The sequence below is a fragment of the Azolla caroliniana genome, unplaced genomic scaffold, assembly GCF_043228905.1.
Source record: "Azolla caroliniana isolate FFs.n. ecotype wild unplaced genomic scaffold, voAzoCaro1.0.p SCAF_12, whole genome shotgun sequence".
Classification (NCBI taxonomy): domain Eukaryota; kingdom Viridiplantae; phylum Streptophyta; class Polypodiopsida; order Salviniales; family Salviniaceae; genus Azolla; species Azolla caroliniana.
The window spans coordinates 20,226,819-20,254,575 of NW_028230447.1; the positions used below are offsets into that span (position 1 = coordinate 20,226,819).

The window sequence follows — 27,757 nt, forward strand, 5'->3', positions numbered from 1 at the left end:
CGAGTTAAAAAACACCAAACCTATGAAAATATATCTTCTTTAAGTGGAGTGCATACTTAATTCTTACAACATGGATGCACATGTTTCCAATTGAGGAATTAGTCCATTTAGTGATAATATTGGGTGGTTGTGAATGCTTTACATTGGATGGCCTTGTTGGATGGTTGTGATTGAGTATTACAAGTTAACAAGTATGGTGTTGGTTGCATCTACAAGACATGCTTTAACATCCAAAATGAATATGCTGAAGTCAATGGCTCAAGTAGGGGAAGAATTACGTGGGTAAAGATATTCATTAAAGTATAGAAATTCACCATTCATGCCCTAAATACCTCTGTTAATCAAGAGCAATAAGTGGAGTTTGACAGAAATAAACGTGTCCATTACATATAAGGGCAACATCACAGTACATAACATACTTGAATGCATTTGCAAACATTCTTTTTCATATGAACACACACTAATGTTTTTTTAAAGTTTTTTACCTTAAAAAAAAGTTTTACCTTATAATAAATAATGAATACAAAAGTACAGTATTTACCACTTCCTTGACAATTTCCAGCATTTCATAAAACATGATTACAGATGTAGATAGCTTGAAGCTATTTACACTAAAGAACCAAAAGAAGGATAAGGATCATAATGCATGCGTGGACTTCGGTTCATAAATGATGCTTTAGGAAATGTAGCTGTTTTACAAGCATCAAGTCCATAATTATATTTGTATGGTATGAACCAATGAAATGATTTCATCATTGGTATGAAGAAATAGCAGTTACGATATTTGATTAACGAGATTGAAATTAAAACTAAGATTTCCAATGACAATAACAGCAAACCGCTGGCTCCAATTCCCACAACATAATAATAGGAGACCGATTTTGATGGTTTGTGGCAGTTCTTATTTCACCAGCAACTCATTATTTGCAAAGAGTCATCAACGGCAGTGTAACACAGTATATGGCCTTGATTCCCATGGATACGGTAAACTGCATCACCTCCTTGGAACCACTATATTCTGTAGAAATAAAAACTGTGCATTGCTTTTGACGCTTCCTGAAACCCGTTAGCTGATTCAAGCTTTTCTTTAACTGGTAAAACATTGCTCCCATTAGTTCACTTGGAACAACATGTAAACAATCTCTGGTTATCTTGGACTTTCCATTCTAAAAAGGTTGCACATAATCTCTCTAACGAGTTTCAATATCATGACTTTTGAGCAGGAGCTGCTGTCACAAGAAACAAGGAGATTTTTCATGCAAATTTTGCTGTCCTTGCCCTCAACAAGTTGTAATTATTCTGCTGCATATATCAATCCAAAGTGTGAAAACCAGGGCATACACCCATTGTATCAAATTAGACTCAACCGCAACAAAAAGTCCGGTACAAATCTTTGCATCAGTATACCACAATACGGGCAAGTTGCTTCTGAATCTGTGGTCTCGAATATATTGTGAGGTTTGTACAATAGCACCCCAAGAGAAGACTTGGAAGGCAGACTGAGAAAGGCTCTAGGAATTGGTTTCGAGGCCCAACGTCCACAGCAATTACAGAACCAGCACAAATTTGCTGGGCAAATCTTGAATGTCACAGAACATCTTGGAAGCTTGTGATGCTGATCACCCTGGCATTCTCCAGATTCTGATGAAAGAAATGGGATTTCAGACTTACAAACATAGCACAGTTCACTAGTAGTTTGTCCACTATCATTCCTGTAATAAATATGAAAAACTAAGTGCACAAAAGTAAGATAAAAAAGGACATATATTGACCATTTGGATACTCACAAGTATTGTGCAAGCATCTGGGTTATGTTCTGTACTTGGAATGATTTTCTTGCCCATTTCCACATGCATATGAACCCAGCAAAATCACCGTCAGATCTGTCATTATCTTGACCTTTTTTGTCTTCTTTATATTTGAGCAATTGGGATGTTAATGTAAAATGGACTAAACGTTCTTTAAGCTCATGCTCCACTTCCAAAAAGCACTCTTTCCAACTTCTCTGATGACATTCTAATTGGCCAGCACATTTCAGAGGAACCAATTTTACTGCTCCATCATGCGTGCTCTCTGCTATATATAGACGCTTCAAGAGTACATACATAATGTGTAAGCATCGGCAACTGACTCTTGATAGGCTCTCCTTGAAGTAAGTCGAGCATACAAGAAATGTATTTTCTTCAGAATTGTTCTCTACTAATCCCAAACTTGAAAGCCACTTCGAAACAACTAAATTTAAAAATGGAGTCCCAACAATCGATGAAATTTGAATCATACTCGTGATTACATCCCAAAGAACCAATTTGTAAGCTGGATTCTCAAAATGATGGAGAGCAGCTAATATGTTTGCTTCCCAACAAGTTGTGTTGATCTTGCTATTTGCTAAGTTCCCTGAAACCAGCGGGTTTAGAACTTGACCTCCAACCCAAAAAACCTGTGCCACTGCTTTCATGGCCCTATAATTACAGTACCGTATAAATATAGTTAGCATTTCAGCTGGAACTTTTGATAATATGGATGACAAAAACAAGGATATTTAAGTTTTTATGAAAGTTGTAACAAATAGAGTATAGCAATAACCAATATAAGAAACACCACAAATATACAAATATAGGATTTGATAACATGCCTCGATTGATACATCTGATCCAATAATTCACTTGAGACACCTCGTACCTACCAACAATAAACATGGATTAGCATTCAAAGGAGACTTAATATCATTGAGTGCATGGAAATATACCGTCACTTACTGTAGTCAAACTGAGGTTTCCTTTCGATATGTCCAATCCAAAATAACCATCCAATACAGAATTTGGAAGCTGCATCGAGTTTAGTGAGATGAAATAACAGGACAAAGAAAGAGATAGTTAAATTATACTTACCACATGTGAATCATCGAGAGGTTCTGGATCACTAGTAACATCCTCCGGGAAAGATACAGAAATAAGTTCGTTTCCAGTAAATCTCCACACCTCTAGGCTGTTATCCTTTATCCCAAAAAGGTAATAAGAAGGAATTAATTTTCAAGAAATCAAGTCAACACTCAAAGATGTAAAAATTGTTTCCCCAACACTTTACCTGGCTGCAACTATATAAGCAACCACCTTGAAATGCCCACACCAATCCTGTTACCTTTTAAATGAATGCATAAAAGAACCAAATTATAATAATGTATTCCCACAATTGATTGATAATTTATTTTAATTGAATATCAATATTTGTTCATTTATAATACATTTATTCTGCATCTGCTGAGTCCTCAATTATAGACACCTGGCAAGCATACTTACTAGTTGTGAATGTGCATTAGGTTGACAGGCTTCACTAAACAAACCCTGCTTCCTTTTAATTTCAAACACAAAAACACCACCAGATGCTTTACCAACAGCTATCTGCAAATTGTTGGATGCCAAGTCTGGCACTATCAAAGCAACAGCTGTCACAGGTATCAAGTCCTCAAAAACCACCTGCCAAAATACAGAAGCAAACATAATGCATAAACAATCATTGCATTTATCAGTCTAATGTAGTGAATTGGGAGTTCATTTTACTATCAATGAAAATATTGATGATTAACCTTTCTTATGAGTGTAAGGGGTACTTTATTTGGCTTTCCATCATGAAAATCATGACAATCTCCAACCCACAGCTTTACACTACACTTCAAAAACGACAAAATTAGTAATCTAAATAGGAAGCTCAGTCAATCAAAGAAAATTCGAAATAAAGGCAATTTGCATTAAATTCAGTTTTCTTTTTAGTTTATTGAACAATATGAAAATTGTTGGGAAGACTGCATATAATGTTGTTCTGACATCCTAGGAAAATGTACAATCAAACCAATGCACACTTGCCATAAAAGAACAATACGTAGTATAGCAACCAACTTCTAAAAACATCCTTGCAAGATGTTGTTCTGCCAAAAAGTGAGTTTACATACATGGACATTTGCAAGATAAGACTGCAGTAAAAATTCATGCAACTCTGAAATAAGAGTTCGTTTTGCAAAACTAAAACACCTACCCCTTTTTATTATCTATCTTAAGCATGGAAATATTAAATTTAAACAAGTCATTCTAAGCCTGAAATGATACCTGCCATCACAACTTCCTGTTACCAAGAGGACCTCTTCATCACCAGATAGGGTACTATGGTCATTGTTTTCAGATTTGTAGCATTTGGCCCATGAGAGAACAGAAACCCATGATTCATGAGCCTCAAATACACCAATCATGCTGACTTCAGGAGCAAAAGTAACTTTCTCAAGACTGTAATCTCTTGGCATAGTAATCCTTAGCAATGAAACTTCACCTGACTTGGACCCCAACGCTATCAACATTGCATTCTCAGCTATACATCCTGAAGTATCACCTCTGTGGTTTTTTAAGCCTAACGTAGGTGAGCATGCAACTACGACAAAGCTCAACATATTGCTATATTTTTTATATAGAGAAGGGGAGATATTAGAAACCACAGCCTCATTTGTATCGATGTTGCATACTTTCACACTACAGTCTTGAAATCTATTCTGTTGTAAGGAAGAAAGTTTGCTTTCTGTCGAGCACAAAATCTGACTGTCAGGGTGTGCTGAAGTCATTGTAGATTGTAAATGTGTATTCTCTGTACTGAGTAAGGCATTTTTCTGAATGGATGCCTGCATAAATAAAAACAATAGATAACATGAAGAAAATACAGCAGAACCTTTTGCTTTATATTAGTATATGTTTTCAATCATACCAAAGCTAGGGCATTTGAAACTCCAGAGGGATTGCTTGATTCACGGTCAGAGTTGAAAGCCTTTCTAACCTCAACATTACAATTCAGCTCAACCCTTGGAATGTCAGAATCTGCCTTTAGTTTTGGACCTGCACTTCATTAAATCATTTGTAAATTATATTAGACACAAATTCCAAAATCTATAAATATCAATATCATGAGATTTCCATGATAAAAACATCAACAAAGCATAACACCTATATAATAAGTAGCGTCATGTAACCACACAAATTAGGCAATGTGTTTACTCTGGTTAGAGCTCATTTGCAACTGTTTTGAATCTTCAAACTAAAAATTTACGCAAACAAAAAAGCATATAATATTTTTTTTGTAAATTAATGTTAACTGATAGTTGTTTTCCATGCTGAGACCTGGCGTATTCATATTATTCAAACTTTCAAACGTAGCCAAACCAAATTAATATGTACTATGTTTTCATCTGTAGTTTAAGGTATAATGTTTTTAATATATGCAGCAATAAATGAAAAGGATTTCATTAGAAAAAACAAGAGGATTGAGAATTTAGGATCACTTACTCGCAAGAGAACTGAGATCACTATCTACTGAATTAGATCCACCAGCGAGCCTATAAAGTATACAGTATATCATATCATACAAAAAAATGCAATTAGCTTAAGCATGTCAAAATACATTCTGGCAGATAATGTGACTTAAAAAGGAAAGATTCAACCTCAAAAACAATACCAAAGAGCTGAATTAATAATAGCATTGGTGTTAGAAAGAGGTATACTAAGGGGTTCCAAGCTAACTTCGCACTTTGCTTTATTTTGATTCAGCTCCAGCTCATGTTATGATCATAACTGACTCCATTTGCTTCCATTTGGATTTAAATTATTTGGAAATTTCCATTGTTGACTCAGAGACAGATGAGAGAAACCTTAAGGACCAATCCTTGAGGACCAATGGGGTTGCTCTAGCATTACTACTCTCTCAAGTTGTGTTGTTTAAAATTGATTTTTGATACTCTTGTTAGCAATATACTAATTATTTCCCTATGCAAGGGCTACAAGCCCTTGGTGTCCCTATAGATATGCAAAGGGGAATCTATGCACAGTATGAATACGTGTCAGGAAAAGTGAGGTCTCCCAATGGTTCGTCAGATGCTGTGGCTAACACAATTGGAGTAAAACAAGGATGCCCCACAATCACCCACTCCCTTTGGTCTATATATAGATGAGGTATCACATTACACGCCTAGCAGGTATAGATGTGGATTTCTAAAAAGCCTTTAACATTGGATCATGCCCTCAACTCATGCAGCGGCTAGAAGTCTATGGTATCCCCGTAAATATGCAAGGGGAATCTATGCACTATGAATCTGTTTCAGGAAAAGTTTGATCTCCCAATGGGATGTCTGAGGCTATGTCTAGCACAATTAGATTTGCCACCCACTGTCTTTGGTCTCTATATAGATGAGGTATTGCATTACATAGAGGGATTTGGCAGTTCAGGAACATCCCTACAGGTATATCCATTCAAATATTACTATATGCTGATGATATTGTGATGATATCCAACTCTCCAACGGCACTACAAAGTAATCTAAAGGCCTTAAAATCATTTTGTGTGAACTAAGGTTTCTTGTTTAACTTTAATAAAACTAAAGCGATGGTGTTTAACAGCATTTGAGCATGCATAACGAAGCAAGATCCAAAATTCTTCTTGGGAGAGGAAAAGGTAGCATACACACAATCCTACACATAACTAGGAGCAATATTCATAGGGCCTCAGTTTCCCATATGGGAGGCGGCCTGTGATCGACTTTCTCATGGATGGCAAACCTTGGTGCTCTTGAAAGAGAATGTGCACATATAGAATTTGCCAGGCCCCAAACTAAAAAGTGGGTATTTGATATACTTTGTCACATTGACTCTTGCCTACAAAGTAGAAGCTGAGAGACCGTATATTAACAGCGCAAAGCACTGCAAAAATTCAGAGTGACCTTTAGTCCCAAGTCTAAGCCAGATGACTCTAGGATTTAACTTGAGTTCACGGCTGTCTCACCTTCAAGCCCCCATCTCCTCCTACTCAACCTCTAACTTCGCCAACAATTCAAACCTCTCCCTCAACTCCACTCGTTTCCCCTCCCTCTACACACCAACTTCCACCACTTCCCAAGTAGCTTCAAGCCACCATTCATGATTCTCATCTTTCCAATGCTGAACTTCATGAGTATACATCTGGTTCTCCGACCAACATGAAAAGAACACGTAAGTCACAACGGCCTCTTCACTCATGCAACTTTGCCTTACTGTACACTGTTATGCAATCACAAGAACCCACAACAACAAAAGAGGCCTTTGTTCTTCCAAAGTGGAAAGCAGCAATGGAATTTGAACTTGATTCCATTGAATGGAATCATACATGGGAGCTAGTCCCACGGCCTCAACATCGACAAGTCATTGGACTGAAATGGATTTTCATGGTACACCTCTATTTGAAGTGCGCTTGCACTTGCTACTCGCAACAAATGGCCCATCTTTCAAATGGATGTCAAGTCAGCCTTCCTTAATGGTGACTTGAAAGAGGAGGTTTATGTTGGAGTCAGCCTTCCTTCCAAGGCAAGCCATTGATTGATCAGCTCCTTGGTCGACTCAATGTTGGACTGTCATTCTAGAGCTGGAGGAGGTGTCTTTCATCTTTATTATCTCTGTTCTACATTCTCTCTCTTCCTAGATTCTTCTCTCTCTAGAATCTGCAACACTTTAAATGTCTTTTCTCTCTTCCACCTTTTCCAAGATATTCCCTCTTATTCCTAGTTTATTGTACCTGTTTGGTAGTACAAGAGTCACTTGACTACCAAACAACCATTTCACCCACTTTCCCCAATTTTGTATAAATAGGCTATATCAACCCCTTTCGTAAAGACTTTTATTTTTGCTGCTACTTACAAACAAGTTCTACTCTTTGGTTGTGTCTCTACTCTTTGCAACCATTTTTTCTACTGCTGTCTAACAACCTTCTCACAGCTTGGTTGTGTCTATTTTGTTCCAACAATTGTTCTGTTGTTGCTATTAACAGCTTTTCTCACAGAGAATGGTCATGCTAGTGGAATCCCTAGAGAAGAAAGGATATACAGATTATGTCACATAGAGGTGGAGAATGAGTATCACTAGGTTGAGATAAGGGCAAAATACCAAGACATACTATACTAGGACCCTCTCCCACCCTCTTCAAACTATTAGATGCCCCAGATTTAAAACTACTAGGTAGATATATCTTAGAGCTCAAACAATATAGAGAGAATACGTTACAAAATGCTAACCATAACCTTTTTAATATTCACCAACATAACCAATGAATTTTTTCAAGTACTGGAGGGGACGATGAGCATACACACACCTGCACCACTCGGCCTCTCCTTCGTTGAAGCAAAAAACCAAAGAAGAACGAAATGCCCTTGGATGGTAAGCCTCAAAGTCACTTGTGTAGAACTAATTAAGAAGATAAGGGAACGTGAGTTACACCGCCTAGACACTATGTTCAAGGTACCTTTTACATTGGGACCACAAGCCACACCCACATTGAAACCCTTTGACCGCCCACTCCTTTTCGAGAGACTTGGATGGAAATGAAAATAGGCCTAGCACATAGCCATTTCGTTTATAGAATATGTTACACCATAACACCTTTTATACAATACTTGAACTCTTTTATAAAATAGGCTAGATAAGGATTCTCGTGCCCATGCTTTCCTCATGTTTAATATTAAACCGGGCATCGCTCGTCAATTTCAAGATACAAATGAAGAGACAGCCAATGAACTATGGACATCCATCAAAAAGAGGTACCATCGATCTAATCATGCTCAAATGATAGCTATTGAGAACCAACTAGCTAATCTCAAGATTCATGACACTCCCAACATCATGGATCAAATAACGCAATTTGTTACTCTCCTAAAGGAACTAGTTTCTTTGGGAAGCAAGTCAACTGAAGTTGAGTTTGTGCATCGTCTGATGATAAAGTTGCCTGAGTCATTCTCAGCATTTTGTGACACAATTTCTCTTCTTCCCAACACACCCGATATGAATACATTTCTTGGTATGTTACAAGATAGGGTAACAAGGAAGAAAAGCTCTCAAACTTCCAATGAGACACTTCTACATGCGAAAAGTAAAGGCAAGTGGAAGCAAAACGGTAACCCCTACAACAAACCCAATCCAAGACCACCAAACAACCCAACCTACGAGGAGCTGACCTGTCATTATTGTGGCTACAAAGGTGACATTCAGCCTGACTGTCGGAAAAAGAAAAGAGACAATGCCAAGAAATCTTCTTCTACCGACAGTCAACCTACAACAAAATCAAACTCGGTCCACTCAGCCAAAGAAACAGTTTTCCTTGGCATCGAGGAACATACTTCACATTTGGCTGGACCAACTACTTCAACCATCGATGAGTGGTTAGTAGATAGTGGTGCCACTTCACACATGACCTATGACAAATCCATTTTGCATGATGTGAAGCCTAGCTCTTCCCAAATCTCTATACGAGATGCCTCAAGCATTGAGGCTTCATGTGTGGGTAATGTGTTTCTTGACAATTCTTCAAGTGAAGAACCTGTCGTTCTTCAAGATGTGCTACATGTGCCTCGCATCTCTACCAACCTACTTTTGGTTTACAAAATCACCAAGCAAGGTTATGGAGTCTACTTTGATAGCTCAGTTTTGGAAGTGATTGACACCAACAGCCTACAAATTGTAGCTAGTGGCACACAAGAAGGGGGTTTATATCGCCTAAAAAGCTCCCATAGCCCCTTGGAAAACTCCAAATCTCATCTTCTTCAAGGCTCTCATGCCTTGGTGGCACAAGAAGATCCCACGTTGTGGCATGCTAGGTTTGGTCATCTCAACTATGACTCTCTTCAAAAGCTCTCCTCTTCCAACCTAGTTGAGGGTCTTCCTATTTTCGAATCTCCCAATACCCCATGTGTTGCTTGTCTTCATGGCAAGCAACATCGATAGCCTTTCCCTCATGAAGCCACTCACCGGGCAACATCTATCTTGGAGTTAGTGCACATGGATCTTTGTGGTCCCATGAAAACCACTACTCTTGGTGGTGCACACTACTTCATGCTTATAATTGATGACTTCTCTCGCAAGGTATGGGTTTATTTTCTTGTAGAAAAATCCCAAGCCTTCACAAAATTTCAAGAATGGTAGCTCTCGTGGAGAACGAGACATCGAAGAAAGTTCGAAAGATCAGGTCGAACAATGGTGGAGAGTTTATCTCCCAAGCTTTCCACCATTTCTACTCTCAACGAGGCATTGCTCGCCAATTTTCTACACCCAATACTCCTCAACAAAATGGAGTCGTGGAAAGGAAGAACCGGACAGTCCAAGAGATGGCTTGTACAATGCTATCTCAATCTGATCTCCCTCACTCATTTTGGGGTGAAGCTGTCAACACAACAGTCTACATCATCAACTGCTGCCCAACAAAAGCAGTTGCTGGAATGACGCCTACAAAAGCATTTACAGGTGTAAAGCCCTCAGTATCTCATTTTAAAGGCTTTGTTTGTGATGCTTATGTTCACATTTCAGATCATAAAAGGACGAAATTTGAGTCCAAAACCAAGAAATGCAAATTTCTTGGTTACAGCACACAATCTAAAGCGTACAAGTTATGGGATTTAGAGTCAAAGTCCCTAGTCATCTCTAAGGATGTTCATTTTGTGGAGTATCAGTCGGATGATTCTAGGATTTCACCTGAGTTCATGGTTGAAATCCCAGCTCCTCCTACTCAATCTCCTATTTTAGACGAAGATGCCTCATCTTCAAGCCCCCCATCTCCTCCTACTCAATCTCTAACTTCGCCAACAATTCAATCCTCTCCCTCAACTCCACTTGTTTCCCCTCCCTCTACAAACCAGCTTCCACCACTTCCCAAGTGGCTTCAAGCCACCATTCGATATTCTCATCTCTCCGATGTTGTACTTCATGAGTATATATCTGGTTCTCGAACACGTAAGTCACAACGGACTCCTCACTCATGCAACTTTGCCTTATTGTGCACTGTTGTGCAATCAAAAGAACCCACAACAACAAAAGAGGCCCTCGTTCTTCCAAAGTGGAAAGCAACAATGGAATTTGAACTTGATTCCATTGAGCGGAATCATACATGGGAGCTGGTCCCACGGCCTCTACATCGACAAGTAATTGGATTGAAATGGATTTTCAAGACCAAATACCATGTTGATAGTACTTTGGATAAGCACAAGGCACGTTTAGTGGTAAAAGACTACTCACAAGTCGAAGGAGTGGATTACGAGGAAACTTTTGCTCCAACAGCAAGGTACACCTCTATCCGATGTGTGCTTGCACTTGCTGCTCACAACAAATGGGCCATTTTTCAAATGGATGTCAAGTCAACTTGAGGAGGTTTATGTTGAACAGCCTCCAGGTTTCGAGATTTTAGAGCAGAAAAACACGGTCTAAAGATTACACAAAGCCTTGTATGGCTTAAAGCAAGCTCCCAAAGCTTGGCATGACAAAATTGATAGCTTCTTTCTCTCTCTTGGCTTTCAAAACTGTAATGCTGACAGCAATCTCTATGTTTTTTCCCAAGATAATTTGCTATGCTTGATCATATTATATGTTAGCGACCTTCTAATTACAGGGTCCCTTGCATCTAAAAATCGAGGAGGTTCGCACTGACCTGAAAACAACCTTTGAAATGACTGATCTAGGACTTCTCCATTATTTCATAGGTATGGAGGTCTACCAATCACATGGTGGTATCTTTCTCAGCCAACATAGGTATCTCAGGCAGCTCCTTGAGACCTATAGAATGTCAAATTGCAAGCCACTCTCCTGTCCAATGGATCCAAACTCAAAGTTATCTCGTGAAGACAATTCTCCCATATTTGAGGATATCACGAAATATAGAAGTTTAATTGGGTCCCTTCTTCACTTAACTTATACCAAGCCTCATTTGTCCTATAGCGTGAGTATTCTCAGCCAATTCTCAAGTGCTCCAAGACAAAGCCATTGGCAATCAGCTATTCGAGTTCTTCGGTATTTGGCCAACACACTCGACTATGGTTTGATTCTAGAAGGTCCACATCTGGCTATTGTTTTATGTTAGGTTCAGGCTTGATTTCTTGGAAATCGAAGAAGCAAAATTCAGTTTCTACTTCATCGATGGAAACAAAATATCGCGCCTACTTGGATACTTGCTGTGAGTTGCTATGGTTGATGCAATTGTTTTCTCACATTGGTGTTTTGCAAGACTCTCCTATTGCAGTTTTCACCGGCAGCCAAAGTGCACGTGCCTTGGCACATAGCTTAGCATTTCATGGTAGAACAAAACACATCGAAGTGCACTACCATTTTGTTCGTGACTTAATGAAATCACAAGTCATCAACTTGGCATATTGCCCTACTCAAGAAAATGTGGCTGAATTATTTACTAAACCACTTCCAAGGCAAGCCATTGATTAGCTCCCTGATCGACTCAATGTTGGACCGCCGTTCTGGAGCTGAGAGGAGGTGTTGGAGGGTGGCAGCTCCAGCCCTGCACTCTCTTTCATCTTTATTATCTTTGTACTATATTCTCTCCCTTCCCAGATTCTTCCCTCTCTAGAATCTGCAACTCTTTTAATGCCTTCTCTCTCTAGAATTTGTAATGCTTTAAATGCCTTTTTTCTCTTCTACTTTTTCCAAGATATTCCCTTTTATTCCTAGTTTTTTGTACCTGTTTGGTAGTACAAGAGCCACTTTCCTACCAAACAACCATTTCACCCACTTTCCCCAATTTTGCTTCAGATGTTCCATTTGCTTCAGCATGGACGGTGTGAAGAGATGAGTCTAGAGCTAACGCCCTTATTATATGCTTCATGGATATCGACAAGAAAAAAGCTTTCCTATCTAAAAGAATGGCATTCAAGGGTGAGAAAATATACTTAGATGACAATCTCACTCCAGCCCAAGAGGCACACTGCAACGAAAACATGTCACGAGTGGTTGACGCAAGAAAGGAAGGCAAATGGGTCGTATATAGAGTTGGTAAGGTCATTATTTCAAAGAAGAAACTTGCATGGCAATATATGGCCTATGAGACTATATGGAATTGCAACGGATCTCTACAGACAGATGTCGGATATTTTGAAGATACCTTCAAAAACACAGATATTGCTATGTATACTGAGACCCACCAATGCATGGCTAGCCAACTCCCTCATGTACAAGGATATAGATGGGAGTCAATATGTTGTCCCCAACATCAGACACTGGGAAGCACTGGAGGTTCAGGAGGAGTGGTTGTGTTATACAAAAAGGAGATCCATGATAGAGTGCATGTTTACATAAGGAGGTAGATCTACGATACATGCAAATACGAATCAAAAGATGGGATCTTAGGGAGCTATATATTGCAATTTGCTACTTTCCTCCTGCCTAGTATAGGTTTGCACCTCTCGGTGAATCACCATATCTACCATTATATGATGATATCATGAGATTTGTTACTATGGGGGACATAATACTATTAGAAGACTTTAATGCACGAACCAAGGATGAACAAACAACAATGTTTGACGCCAACGAGGCTGTTTATGGAGAAGTTATGGCAAAGGAGGTTGGTCTAAAGCGACAAGCTAAAGATATGATTGTTATAACTAAATATGGCAAACATTTTCTAGCCTTGGGAAGTGCGCATGGATTTGTGATATATAATGGATTGGCACAATGGCCTAGATCAGATGCTTTAACATGTCAGAACCCAAAAGGAGGTGCAAGCACAGTCAATTATCTAATGGGATCGCCATCTCTCATAACTGAAAGATAGTTCACTATATCTAGTAGACCTATTGGCTTGGCAACAGATCATGCATATCTACACTTCGAGATAAAGGATGGATGCACAAGGGATGTATATGAATAAGGAGAGTGGATTGGCTGAGTATCAATTTACTCGCGAGACAATTGATGTGTATAGTTGTGGAGTATACAATGGCATTCTAGATTTGGATCCTTTCGGACCCCTTGATGAACTTACCCAAGGACTGTCAAAATCATTGGATAAAGCAGTCATAAATGCCTTCTCCCCAAACTTGGTAGAGTAATACAAATTAGTTGGTATGATGCGGAATGTCGTGATACAAGGAGATGTTGGCAGCGTGAAGTAACTTGGGGCACTTATACGCACAAACAAGCGAGAGCAACCTTTCAATGCCACGTAAGGAAGAAGAAGAGATTGTATTTAGCTAAATTTGAAGATCATTTGTATCGCTTGTTTCTAGGACAAGAAAGTAAAAGAGCATGGAAAATGTTTAATGAGAGGAAACCTACCACACCAATGACCTCACATCAAGTGGCATGAATATGCAAAGGTCCTATATGATATCCCACAACAACCTCCTCTCCCCCAACCACATGGTTTTGGCCCACATGAATCCACCTTTCTTACTGCGCAAAATGTAAGGAATGACATTGATCGGTTACAATTTGGGAAGGCCCAAGATCATGATGGATTGGTCGGTGAACTCTTTATCTATGCCCATGACACCTTGCTCCCAATGCTAGCACACATCTTTAATAAAGCCATGTGTGAAGGTTTCCCTACTAGGTGGATAGAACATACCATTGTGTCGATCCTCAAGAGTGGAGACCCAATGATGCCAAGCAACTATAGGACAATCATGATTGGTCACTACTTGGCTAAACTATAAGGCTCGATTCTAGAATCAAAATTAAGTATATGGGCAAGGCAACTGCCGTTTTGCTAGACTGCCAGGCTTTCGGAAGGGTTTCACAACTTTGGACCACATATTCCCTCCAAGCCCTTATCGAAGAGGGCAAAGCCCATAATAAGAGGATTTATCGCTGCTTTCTAGATTTCCGAAAAGCCTTTGACATTGCCACGTTGTCGTGAAGATCCGTCAGTACGTGCGGATCGTGAGGCGGAACCGCGGGGGTTCTGGACCGGAAGGATTCAAAGTTTGCACTAGCTTTAGCGTGAAAAGATTTAAGATAGATTGAGAGAGAGAGAGAGATTGAGATTGAGATTCCAATTTTGAAACAGATTGAGAAAGATTGAAATGGAGAGAGAGCTTAAGATTGAACTCTTGACTTCAGATTTGAAGAACAAGATATACCATCAATTGGATAACGAATTTTCTTCTTTTTAAATTTTTGATTAATACATTGCTCCTTTTGATCTTTTTCATCCACTCTTTTATAGATGCCCCCATGCATATGATGCATGTGAGGGTACAAGACATGCATATAATGCATGTGATGCATGTTTGCCATTTGGCGCTCATGCATTACATGTGATGCATGAAAACCATGTCACTTAATCAAGCTCTAACATGAGAGTTTACATGTGAAAGTATAATGATAATAAAAACATTTCTAAAGACATGACTTGGCTTAGTGGTAAGTTCATTGCCTCCTATCTTGGAGGTGCAAGGTTCAAGCCTTGCTTGCATCCCTTTGATTACAAATTTCTAATAGGTTTTTTAGTCTAGATGATTTTGTTCGTTTCACACCGAAATCGTCATGATCAACCTATCCGATCGATCCATCTATCTGGTCCACTTTCAACCCGGTGATCCGGTCTATCCGTTCTGGTTCCGATTCCGTCGTCGTTCGGTGCCGGTGTTGATGCCGGTTCTGGTTCCGCGCTCATGCATTACATGTGATGCATGAAAACCATGTCACTTAATCAAGCTCTAACATGAGAGTTTACATGTGAAAGTATAATGATAATAAAAACATTTCTAAAGACATGACTTGGCTTAGTGGTAAGTTCATTGCCTCCTATCTTGGAGGTGCAAGGTTCAAGCCTTGCTTGCATCCCTTTGATTACAAATTTCTAATAGGTTTTTTAGTCTAGATGATTTTGTTCGTTTCACACCGAAATCGTCATGATCAACCTATCCGATCGATCCATCTATCTGGTCCGCTTTTAACCCGGTGATCCGGTCTATCTGTTCTGGTTCTGATTCCGTCGTCGTTCGGTGCCGGTGCTGATGCCGGTTCTGGTTCCGTCGTCATCCGGTGTCAATTTCGGTTCCGTCGTCGTCCGTTCGTTCCGGTTCCGGCTCCGTCAACGTCCGTCCGATTCCAATTCCGGTTCTGTCGTCGTCCATCCGGTTCCGTCGCCATCCGTCTAATTCCGGTTCCGGTTCTCCAAAACCATTACGAGTAGTTAAGCCACAGTTTAGCCCAAGAACATTCTGTGCTCCACTCATAGACAGAAAGTAATAAGTTCTAGCTCTGCTTATATACTGTGGGATCCTGATTTGTCTTATCTATGTGGGATATCTCATAGTTTTGTTTTTCTCTTCTTCTTCTCAAACTTCACATTCACATAACTTGACATTTAGTTGTCCGTTTCAAATGCAGTTAAGTACATTCGGAAGCTCTTGAAGACCTCCATCTTCCAGTACCAAGATATTAAGCTAATCTAAAATAGTATCTTCACTATTATTGTTTCATGTCTTGTGTGAAGTTCATGTCTTGAAGACCTCCATCTTCCCGTACCAAGATATTAAGCTAATCTAAAATAGTATCTTCACTATTATTGTTTCATGTCTTGTGTGAAGTTCATGTCTTGAAGACCTCCATCTTCCCGTACCAAGATATTAAGCTAATCTAAAATAGTATCTTCACTATTATTGTTTCATGTCTTGTGTGAAGTTCATGTCTTGAAGACCTCCATCTTCCCGTACCAAGATATTAAGCTAATCTAAAATAGTATCTTCACTATTATTGTTTCATGTCTTGTGTGAAGAACCACAATCGATTTTGTACATTCCTCGCAATTTTCACACTATTGCCGAAAATCTTCACGACAATGTGCTCGGCTTATGCAATGGCTAGAAGCCCTTGGTGTTCCTACAAATATGCAATGGGGAATCTATGCACCCTATGATTCTGTGTCAGGAAAAGTGCGGTCTCCCAAGGTTATGTAAAAGACAGTGGCCAAAACAATCGGAGTGAAGCAAGGGTGCTCACTATCAACCACTCTATTCGGTCTCTATATAGATGAGGCATCACATTACATAGAAAGATTTGAGGTTCGGGTGCATACCTAGCAGGTATAGCTATACAAATATTATTATATGTTGATGATATTGTGCTGATTTCTGACTCTCCAGAGGGACTATAAAGACATCTCAATATATTAAAACTATTTTGTACTGACAAAGGTCTGTCAATAAACATGGATAAAACTAAAGTGATGGTGTTCAACACCACTCAAGCATGGGTAACTAGATCAGAACCAGAATTATTCTTGGGCGAGGAAAAGGTGGAATACACACGCTCCTACACATACCTAGGAGTAACATTTACAGGGCCTAGCTTCTCTGTATGGGAGGCTGCTTGTGCCCGACTTTCTCATGGATATGCAGCCCTTGGTGCTCTCAAGAGACAATGTGCACATTTGCAGTTCCAAGGGCCACAAACTAAGTTGTGGTTATTTGATACACTTGTCACACCAACTCTTCTCTATGGAGTAGAAACATGGGGACCGAGTCTTAACAAGGCGAATCATTGGAAAGATTTAGAGAGATCACTAGTGTCAATGATTGCCCGCATGATAAGGAGCATCGGTGCGCCATGATATAATCCGGGCAGAGATGGGAGACACAAGTTACAATATATCTAACTTGAGAATCTCACATGTGCCAAAAACCAGATTCCCTTATCTATTTTTATCTTATTTACTTTTATATTTACTGAGTAATACTTATTCTATTTTGATTTGTTGTTCTCAAAGATGAGACAACACTTAAGATGTAATCTCTTGTTTGGTCTTATAGGCCATTTTGGCCTCTTAAAAGACGTCAATATATCTTTCTTTCTTTCTCCTCACATAGCAGCCCATTCCCTTAGTGTTTTGGATCTAACCACGCCATCACATCATCTCTCTTTCAATTGGTATAAGAGAGAAAGAGTTTCATCATGATGAATTTCTATCTCATCAGGTGATTCTACAATGTATCCAACAAAAATGCCAGAATGTATGCAATTGCATCTCACTACCACCATAAGCTTGGCTCTCTGAAAGCCTTGACACTTCTTTGAACTCACTCACACAAGGTAAGTGTTCAGGTAGCATCGCAAAATCATCATGCAAACATGAAGATATACAATGAAAATCTAGAGGAGGAAGAATATCGCTCACTTATTGCATGCTCAACACGTAAGGTAAGAAATACAATGATCATTAGATGGGCATGATAATGAGAGTGTCATACTCAAATTTCCACCAAGAAGGGTGAGCACATATGTGCATCCATTATTTTCAAATTTGAAAGATTTGTACCATATAGTACCCCCCTTCTTAGGAAGGAGTCACATACAAGATGATATGATGATTTGTTCCTACAAGTCAAAATTGGCCTCATCATGGACAATAAAGTATCTATTCTACATATGGCAGCTAGCTAGTTCAGGGCACAATTTAATTTTGCTTCATTTTTACCAGAGATTTTCACATGGGAATATTTTATGGTTCTATAGGTCATTTTGAACTTTGAAGACATAAATACGACAATTATATTGACGATATGGATACCACCTTTCTATGCCCTAAATGTTCATATTATATAGAACTGCATTTTCAATCAGATATAATGAGGAAAATGTACGGCTACTAATATGGAAAGAAAATGTAGGGCTATTAATATGGTCAGGAAAGAGTGCACTTATAAATCAAGGAAGCCTCGGAGTGATGCATGTATGATTAAGCAGCATACAATCCCCAAAGGTCAATAAAGGAACAACTGCCTGACAAGGTGAACACAAGAAACTGAAAAAAGAGGGTATGTGCGGGCATCGCTGCATGCATTTATGGGGACAGATAGTGGAAGTGGATCAAGCAAGGACTGTTCACCTGCCAGACAAAGGTCCTCACATTAAAGCAGATATTTGTGAACTGATTGTTGGCAGGGGTCTTTTCAGCATTCTTTCATCACAGGAGGACCCAAGACCCTATAAAAAGGAAAATGCAATTGAAGCTTCAAGAAGAGAAGATTAAAGGTCATGCTTGAATAAGCACGATCCTCTGTAGATAAGATAGAGTAAGAGGCTGACAGCATGTTTGAATAGAGAATGAATCTTTGTACATAGGAGAGAGGAGTGAAGGGTTGCAATGCATGCATATGTAATTGAGATCTGTTACCAGCTCAATAAGGACATGGACTTTGGGTAAAGAACATGGCCCTGTATGAAATATTTTGCATTGAGAACCTGTCTTGTGCTATTCAATATATTTCTTCAATGTTGAGACAACATGTGGGTGACGATCAAACCATAGGTATTGAACTGCAACCACATTTAACCAGTGGCCTGTTCTTGTCAGTTTTCTGCAATAAGGACCACGCCAAGCTCTGCCAGGACTAGGAACAAAAATAGAAGTTTGCCACCTGACTTACTCCATTATTACCAAAGAATCTATCACTCTGAATCACATGATCATTTGGTATTGAAAGTAAAAAACAATGAATAATTATAATTGGGAGGATGATATTCATTTATTGCCATCATTAGAAACTCCTACCTGTTCTTAGTTTCATCTCCATCCTTGGAAGAGCTTTGTCTTCTCACAAATTTTGAACAATGTGCACTTCGCCCATCATCCTGTATGGTCAAAACTAAACAATCAAACTGCTTTATTTAACGCAAACAGCCTAAGAGACATATACATATAATAGGAGATATGGAAGATGAACCTTAATTCCTCCCTTGAAAAAATGATGATACACTATCTGAGACAGGTCCAATACCTACAATATGACATCAGAATATGCTTTGTCATAGAAAAATCATGGACTTCTGGTCCATAACATCAGTCACAAGCTCGCATTGCTTTTATCTGTTTCCTTGAAGGTTTAACAAGAAATATCATATACATTATTCATATTCTTTTTTCAGGTAAGGTAGGATCTGCATATATTTCAGAAGTCTCCAATGTATAACTTCAATATCTATACAAAAAAAAGTGCATTGGAGTATTGGAAAGTTGTGGCATACTTCAACCCATTCACACTGGAATTCGGTATGTGGGGCATGGTAAAGTTTTACATGGAAGTCCTTTGTGCAGACTGCTAGCATGCAACTGCCACAAAGAGAAAAATGTTTTCTACATATCCTGTTCAAAACACTCATATTTTTTGGAATATCAAACATGGGGTTGGCCCTTACATAGCAGCAATAATCTTCTGTCCAGACTATATATATATGTTATTTCATACCATGATACCAAAAAGAAAAACATACCCTCCAGTTGGTGAAAATCCCTGGGGAGACCAATCCATACAACGAACCATAGCTTTTGTGTCTCTTGACAAACAAATTGGCAGAAGACAAGGTGCCTGTAAATCTAATCATATATTTTGTTAAATTAGACTTTTAGAACGTTAAATCATCGAAGGAGTTATTTTAATTTGTAATACAACACCAATTCTAACAGACAGATCGGATTGTTCAAGAAGTATGCCAATCAACTCTAGCTTGCAAGTCTCCACATGAACGCATGCCATGTTAGATACAGAAAATTCATGTGAGATGTGGCACATATGTTAATTACAACATTACATGTACACAAGAAAGTCAAGGGCCAAGGCCTAGACAAAGTGTACTAGATATCTCACAATCACAGCCAAAGCATATTACAATGTTAAGATCCACAGAAAATAGATCGATGCAACTAACAACTAGATATTCAGTTGGTTTTTGTCATTACCAAGACAGAACTGCTTTCTATAGTGTTCTTCGAAAAGAACACTCGCAGAGAACTCAGCTGGATATGTTATTCCAGAAAGAGGAAACAGGATCACATTTGTCAAGACACACATCTTATGGTCAAAATCCAATCGACAAGCATGTACCGCCATACTACACAAGACAGTTCAAAAGATTCAGTAACGATGAGGATAACATGCATTAAACATGTTTCAGCATCAGCAATATTTTACAATTCAAAAGAAAGTACTAGAACATGCTGTGTCCTCTAAGTGACCACCTTCAAATTGCTTCAAGTATATTGCTTTTTCATTAACAATATGAAATGCTTAAAGAGGATCTCATGGGAGAAATTATGCTAGCATTCACATTGTGTAGCAACAAAGGAATGATGACCCATATTTGCACATACTTTAGCATACGCATAAAAGATTGCTTTGCCTCTATAAGAATTTGCATTCCAAGATTTGACCTATGCCTTTGCAGGAGATGTGTATACTCGGAAAATATAAGTATAATCCATCTACTGACAAATTATCCACCTTCCTGCAGGAAGTCGTTCATCACTTTACAAACTATTTTTCCTTACAAATTTAAACATGCTTCCCGGCTAACTGGTTGCATGGATGCAGCTTTCCTGCAACTAGCTATCTTTTACATGGCCAACATTTTGGGCTCTACGAAGAATCAGAAATATCACAGCTATATTCACTACTATAAAATGAGTTCCAAGTTCAGACTCATAATCCTAGTTTCAAGTTTCAATTGAAGCAATATTTACCTCTTGCTGTTCATATGATATTGAAATTTATACCTATGCTCTTTCCGTGATTTTTATTTGATCAAAAGGATGTTGTAACTTTTGTCTATAGGCCTATGGAGGAGTTCACTTTATTTCAAAAGTTTCAATTACTCACAATGCACCATGGCTACCCACATTGATGCACATAATTATACATGTATCCTTGAAAACATTATTAACTTCAATGCATCCAAGTGTACTAACCTATTGGTTTAATTCTTCCAACCTTAAAGGGCTGTTCCAACGAGGCACTCACAGATCCACGAGGACCTTCAATAAAAGCTGGATTCTGTACAGGGAACCCATTAAGTTAAAACCAAGCACAATAAAAGGCTGAATACTTAATAGAAAAATATAATTGTATGCATAACCTTCTTCATTTTGATTGGTGAAAGCTAGTTTGCTAAATTGTATAATAAATTACATGTACGGTGTATTTAAGGCATTCTCTACAATATCATAAATACAAGAGAATGAAATACAATCACAGAGTTGACACAACTCAAGAAAATTACAATTGAATAGTCTAAATTGTTACGATAAATTAGGAGGAAAAGAAAGAGAAGAGCGGAGAAAGAGGAGAGATGTGAAATTTGAAGCAAGAATAAGACTTGAGGAAAAAGAACAGAAAGAGAGCTGTAGAAACAAATGTGAGGATGAGACAAGATGTAGCAAAAGTCAATTTGGAAAATAAAGTAAAACAAACTTGGGGATGTACTAAACAAAACAAGTATTTTCTTACTTTTCTTTTCACCTTAAATAATTCGAAACTGGGATCATTAGTTGAGTCTCCAGAAAAAAAACCGATCATCTTTATGCATAATACTGCCATATAAACATACCATACTTTGCGGTAGTATGGTGCATGGAAATAACCCTATGTGGAAGATCATGGTAACTTTGGACACCCTTCACACATCATGGTGATACAACATAGTCATATTTCAGAAAATGATTACACTTCAGCACATGCATTTGTTGCCTATTTTGTAATCAATTACTAAAAGGATTTATTGTATTTCATTAGGACTATTTAACCTTTGTATAAAGCAATAAATACTTTATATTTGAGCAATTAAAATTTGTACAGTGCATGTTACATTTTTTTACTTATATTTCTTGTATTTTTCCACATTATTAGTTCATTATAAAGCTGTGGGTGAGGAGTCCAACTATGGGTGGAGGACATCTGCACTCAACCTTTTGTTGTCTTACAAAATGAGGTTTCTGTATTAATTTGGTTCCTCTCCAAATATTCCAAAACTACCCAAGAATATGACCTCCAAGTGGATCAGCCAAACAGAGCCATAATAGTGAGCATCATATACAACATCCTCCCGCAATATGTCTCCTACGATGTACATTGTGAAGACACAGAATCATTGTTCAAATGTTCAGCTCATATGAAATTCCATGTTGTGGAAATTCTTGTTCCACCTGTGGAACGCAGCTTACATACACAACAACATGCTATTGGCCAGTATATTGTAGCCCTTTTGAATGTCATGGTCAAGCCTCTACTCATAACCCCTGATTAACCTGTTGGTTGGCATTGAATTCAACCTCTTCAAATTCTTGTGTCATAATTTTTATTAATCGAGCCCCTTGTATGTCATTACAAACCAGTCACTATCCTTTAAATAGCAAACTTGTCCCAATGGCTCATTTGGCGTCTAGTACAAGCAGAGGCAAAAAGATAACCCTTTCCCTTTCTTCAGCACCGAAGCTATACTTGCAGAATATTTCACCAAATTAATTTCTTGTGACCATAAGCCACCATATCCATTTTTATTAACTGAGACCCCTTGTATGGGTCATCACAAACCAACCTCTATCCACTATATATCCCGATGACCTTATCCAAATTAAGAGCGGCAGCAGCCAAGATGGCTAGTAGATCGCTATGGACTTCTGGACAAGCATATGTGTAACTATATCATAAAATTCAGGCTAGAGATAGGTCACTATGTAGAATGACTGAAAGCAGCAGGAGATAGGAAAGCTAGTATGTTGGTTTGTACTTCTGGACAAGCATATATGCGACTACACCATAGAAGTCATTATAAGGCAAGAGATAAGCCAATTTGCATATAGTTTGCACCAACAACTTTCTGGACAGAACATAGGATTGGATATTTATAAAGGAATTACATTATCTGAACCAAAACCTAATGTTCGTTCTACTCATGCTCTGGACATCAATGTCTCCCCTCTATGACAGTAGGTGGCCATGTCCAACACATGTGTTTCTAAGTCCCATGCATTGGTAAATCAATTTTTCCTAAACACTGGTCAAGACTATCACCTACAGAATATATTGACAGCAAAGCCAAAAAACAACATGTCACATATAAGACGCCACAATATTTCGGAGCCTGTATCTGGACGGGAGATATGAACAGGATTCTCAAAGGCTCATGCCATTAACTGATATGGTATGACCTAACAAAGACAATGACAATAAGAAGACCCAAGATCAAATCACGAAAGGATAAGTTTATGTGTGACCTAGCAGAGAAAATGACATGACATTCCTTGAAAGCTCAAAAGTCCAGATATGGCAATGATACAAAGTAGCCTTAAATAGTTCTAGATATAGCAATGACACAAAAACTTTTAGAATTTGAGCCATGTACCAATGTAGTATCAAGTATGACCTAACAAAGATGATGTGAATTGTGCTTTGGAAGTTCCGGATATGGCAATGTGTTATGTCATGACCCAAAAAAGTGTAACTTCATGCCACAAACTGATATGATTACAACTGTGACCTAAAAACACAATTGCACAAGAAGCCTTCAAGGCCCATGCCATCAATATGTTTATGGGGCTGAGCCAACAAAGACATGTCACGAATGGCTACAGTGGAAGGTCCAAGTGAATGCAAAGATAGATATACTAAGACATGGTAATTACTGTCTGCGAGGGACCAATCAACTCATGGGACCAAACAGCAAATTTAAGGGATTCAATCGTCCCAAAAAAGGTGTCAGAAGTGAGGCCATGGATTAAGATGTCTAAGATTCTCACTGAACCTTATAATGAGAGCTATACATCGAAAGTTCATGCTATGAACAAATACAATCACCGATGTGACCTATTAATGAAATACAAAACATGTTTCATGTTATGGACGAGAATGCCACAAAAGCGTTGTATTTCACGAGGGATTTGAGTCTTAAATTTAACCTTGAAACCATTGGATTAGACTTTCAATCCTTTAAGTTACAATGTGGCATCTTTTTTAGTGTAAATAATGGCTTTCATTGGAAAAGAAGAAACACCACCATGACTAGTAACTTACAACAAAGTATAGAAACCTTCTAAGGATCTAAATACTACTACTACGACTACAAACTCAATGCCACCTTACACACCAATTCAAATGTCGAATACAATGATATGTGACCTTGCAAAGTTCTCTCTCTTCATGGTTGAGATTTCATAACTTCTCTAGCATTGCAAATTGCCACAAAATAAGTCCTTTTAACTTTACAACATATTTTCTCACCCCCAACTTGTGAATAAAAAATGAAGGCATTCCGCATATTCCAATTGAACCATAGCCCCCAATACCTCAAGAACTCAAAAATAATTTGGAAATGAGGCATTGGTTCACTATTTTCCATATGTGCAAAAACTCAATTGAACGAACATAATGTGGCATCTTCAAACAAACAGCTGTCATCAAGACTCGGCGTGTTTTTTTTTTTGTTTGAACATATGATTCCGCATATTCCAATTGAACCATAGCCCCTAATACCTCAAGAACTCCAAAATAATTTGGAAATGAGGCATTGGTTCACTATTCTCCATATGTGCAAAAACTCAATTGAACGAAGACAATGTGGCATCTTCAAACAACCAGCTGTCATCAAGACTCCGCATCCGCGTGTTTTTTTTTTTGTTTGAACATATGATTCCGCATATTCCTATTGAACCATAGCCCCCCATACCTCAAGAACTCAAAAATAATTTGGAAATGAGGCATTGGTTCACTATTCTCCATATGTGCAAAAACTCGATTGAACAAAGACAATGTGGCATCTTCAGACAACCAACTGCCATCGAGACTCAGCAGGTTTTTTTCTTGTTTGAACATATGTACATGAAGCCCAAATTCCCTAGTTGTAAGAGGAAACGTAAAGACTACGTATACTGGAGAGAAAGAAAGAAAATGGAAATCTTACCAAGATAGTGATGAGTTGAGAGGTAGCCACAGCGATGAGGTTGTCCTCAGACCACTTGATGGCGTTAGGGTAAGAAGCAGCACCGACGAGATGAGCAGAGAAAGCAGCGAGGGGACCTCCGGCGTCATCGTCTTCTTCTTCCACGGCCCGGTCTTCCTTCAAAGAAACGCGAAGTTCTCCTTCGCCGTCCACCTCGTCCTCTTCTTCTTCCTCTTTTTCTTCTTCATCTGCAACTGCACCTGCATCTCCATCTGCATATCCTTCTGCCTCTTCTTCTTCATCGTTTTCTTCTTCTTCCGCCCGCGCGCAAAAGCTATCAATTCCGGGTCCGCCATGGCCGCGTCTGCGTCTGCGGCTGCGGCTGCTCTCGCTTTCGTCTGATTGTCGACGCTTTGGCGCCATGGAAGCTCGCTCTCTCTCTGTCTGTCTGTCTGTCTCTCTCTCTCTCTCTCTGTCTCTCTCTGTCTCTCGTTCCACAGGTCGCAGGTTCGAATCCTGAATGTGTACACTACTAATACTTGTGTGTCTCTTTAGTTAAAGAGTTAAATTTAGGAATCCTCCTCCATATCAAATTGGCCCCCCTTCTTCATCTTTTTTATCACTGTTTTTAGAGCTTCTTCCTCCTGTAGACCTACCCTATATTTGACCTCCCGAAGACGATAATAAAATCTACCTATCCATGCATTGGCCCACACCATGTGCCAATCAATCCTTCCGCTCTTCGTTCAGGCGACGAAAAGTAAACGTTTCCCAAACGGGCGAGAACCCGTCTCGGTTGCTCCTGCCCACTCGTGCCACGACTCCGAACATGTGGGCATTGGTGTGTGGAATTGCTCGATCTTATTGACTAGCATAACCATGGATTTTGAGTGTTTGAGCATGAAGTACGAGGAAAGGCACATGTGCATTTCCCCAATGTGCATGATTCTAATGTTTAACACAATTGTGGGTCCAAGAAATGTATGAGGATAGTCATCGATTAGGCTAAACCTAATATTGGGATGACATCTACAATGACAATGCTCCTAATTTGTTGATGTTTATGCTTGGAAGAACTCGATCAGAAGGTCATTTTAACATTATAGCTCATTGAACCTAAAGTCTACTCACATCTTGAGTTCCTTAACTTAGTTCTTTTTGTCCTTTCATCTCGTTGGACTCCAATTATCCCATTTTTTACATCACCGTCGAGTGTTTCGTGTTCTATAGTTAAAGTGCAACATGTGCTTTTCAATTAACGATAAGAGGATGGAAGTTGCATTCGTCAAAGCTTGACATTTTGAAGACTAACGTGTGCCTAAATTTAGGCTGAGTTAACTAGAAGACCACATAGAAGGTGTGCAAGTTCATATTCAATGCTCAAAGAATAACGCGTATTTGTTTATGTCTAATTAATCGAGTTGTGTGTACTCAAGTTTGATACTAAAACGAAAACTCTTATTTAAATTTTAGATATAGGTCCTCTATATGTTTAGCTTTAGAAGAATACAATGTAGAAGTTGGATGCTTTCAATTTCAATATTCAAAGATACTTGCGTGTTCAAACATTAATGTTTAAAGACTATTAGATGTTTAGATTGACAAGCGGAGGATATCAATGATGTGTGTTGTTTGAGTCCAATATTTGAAAAATAATTAATGTCTAGCTTTAGATTAAGTTAATTTACTCGTTAACAATCAAGTTTGATGCTTGAAGAGTAACACATGTTACATGTACTTCAAGGGTAATAATTTCCCAAATGAAGGTCGCAGCTGAACAAGAGCCCAAGCACTCTGCAGAAGTGGCTCGTGACCCACGATAGCTGAAAGCAATTGACCCAAGCCTTCGTCACAGGCTTGAGGGGGAGGAACCGAAAGAACCGAAATTGCCACGACGCAGAAGCTAACATCGAAAGTCACACAGAAGCCGACATCGAAAGCAGGACAATGCCGAAAGCAAACCGGATGTTGGACACCTCACACTTGAGCTTGAGGGGGCGTGTTGAGAGATCAAGCTCAACGTAGTTTAGTTAGTTAGTAAACCATGTAACTTCGTAGTTACTTAGATAGAATCTAGTTAGAAGTGTTGACTATAACACCTTAAATAAGACCTTTTACTTAAGTGGGATATTCTAGATCCTCCACTCCTAAGTACATTTAATATAAGAGTCAAGACTTACACCTTTGTACCTATATTCTCCTTACACATGTGCACCCTTGCACATGAGATCTATATATACCTCATTATAGGTATTTTTGTATTTGATGATGATGTTGCTAAT

General features: G+C 38.8%; 1 protein-coding gene across 1 annotated transcript; it reads right to left on the minus strand.

Annotated features, from left to right (window-relative positions):
* Positions 1-625: 625 nt before the first annotated feature.
* LOC147857434 (uncharacterized) lies at positions 626-25,926 on the minus strand. Its single transcript, XM_087328163.1, has 17 exons — positions 25,497-25,926; positions 21,511-21,595; positions 20,040-20,142; positions 19,794-19,878; positions 19,493-19,546; positions 19,321-19,400; positions 5,319-5,368; positions 4,744-4,871; positions 4,101-4,660; positions 3,584-3,662; positions 3,297-3,473; positions 3,085-3,138; positions 2,889-2,993; positions 2,757-2,825; positions 2,633-2,679; positions 1,788-2,459; positions 626-1,712 (listed from the first exon to the last, which is right to left on the minus strand). The coding sequence occupies exons 1-17, from the start codon at positions 25,896-25,898 to the stop codon at positions 1,352-1,354; spliced, it is 3,111 nt and encodes a 1,036-aa protein (XP_087184289.1). The 5' UTR covers positions 25,899-25,926; the 3' UTR covers positions 626-1,351.
* Positions 25,927-27,757: the final 1,831 nt, after the last annotated feature.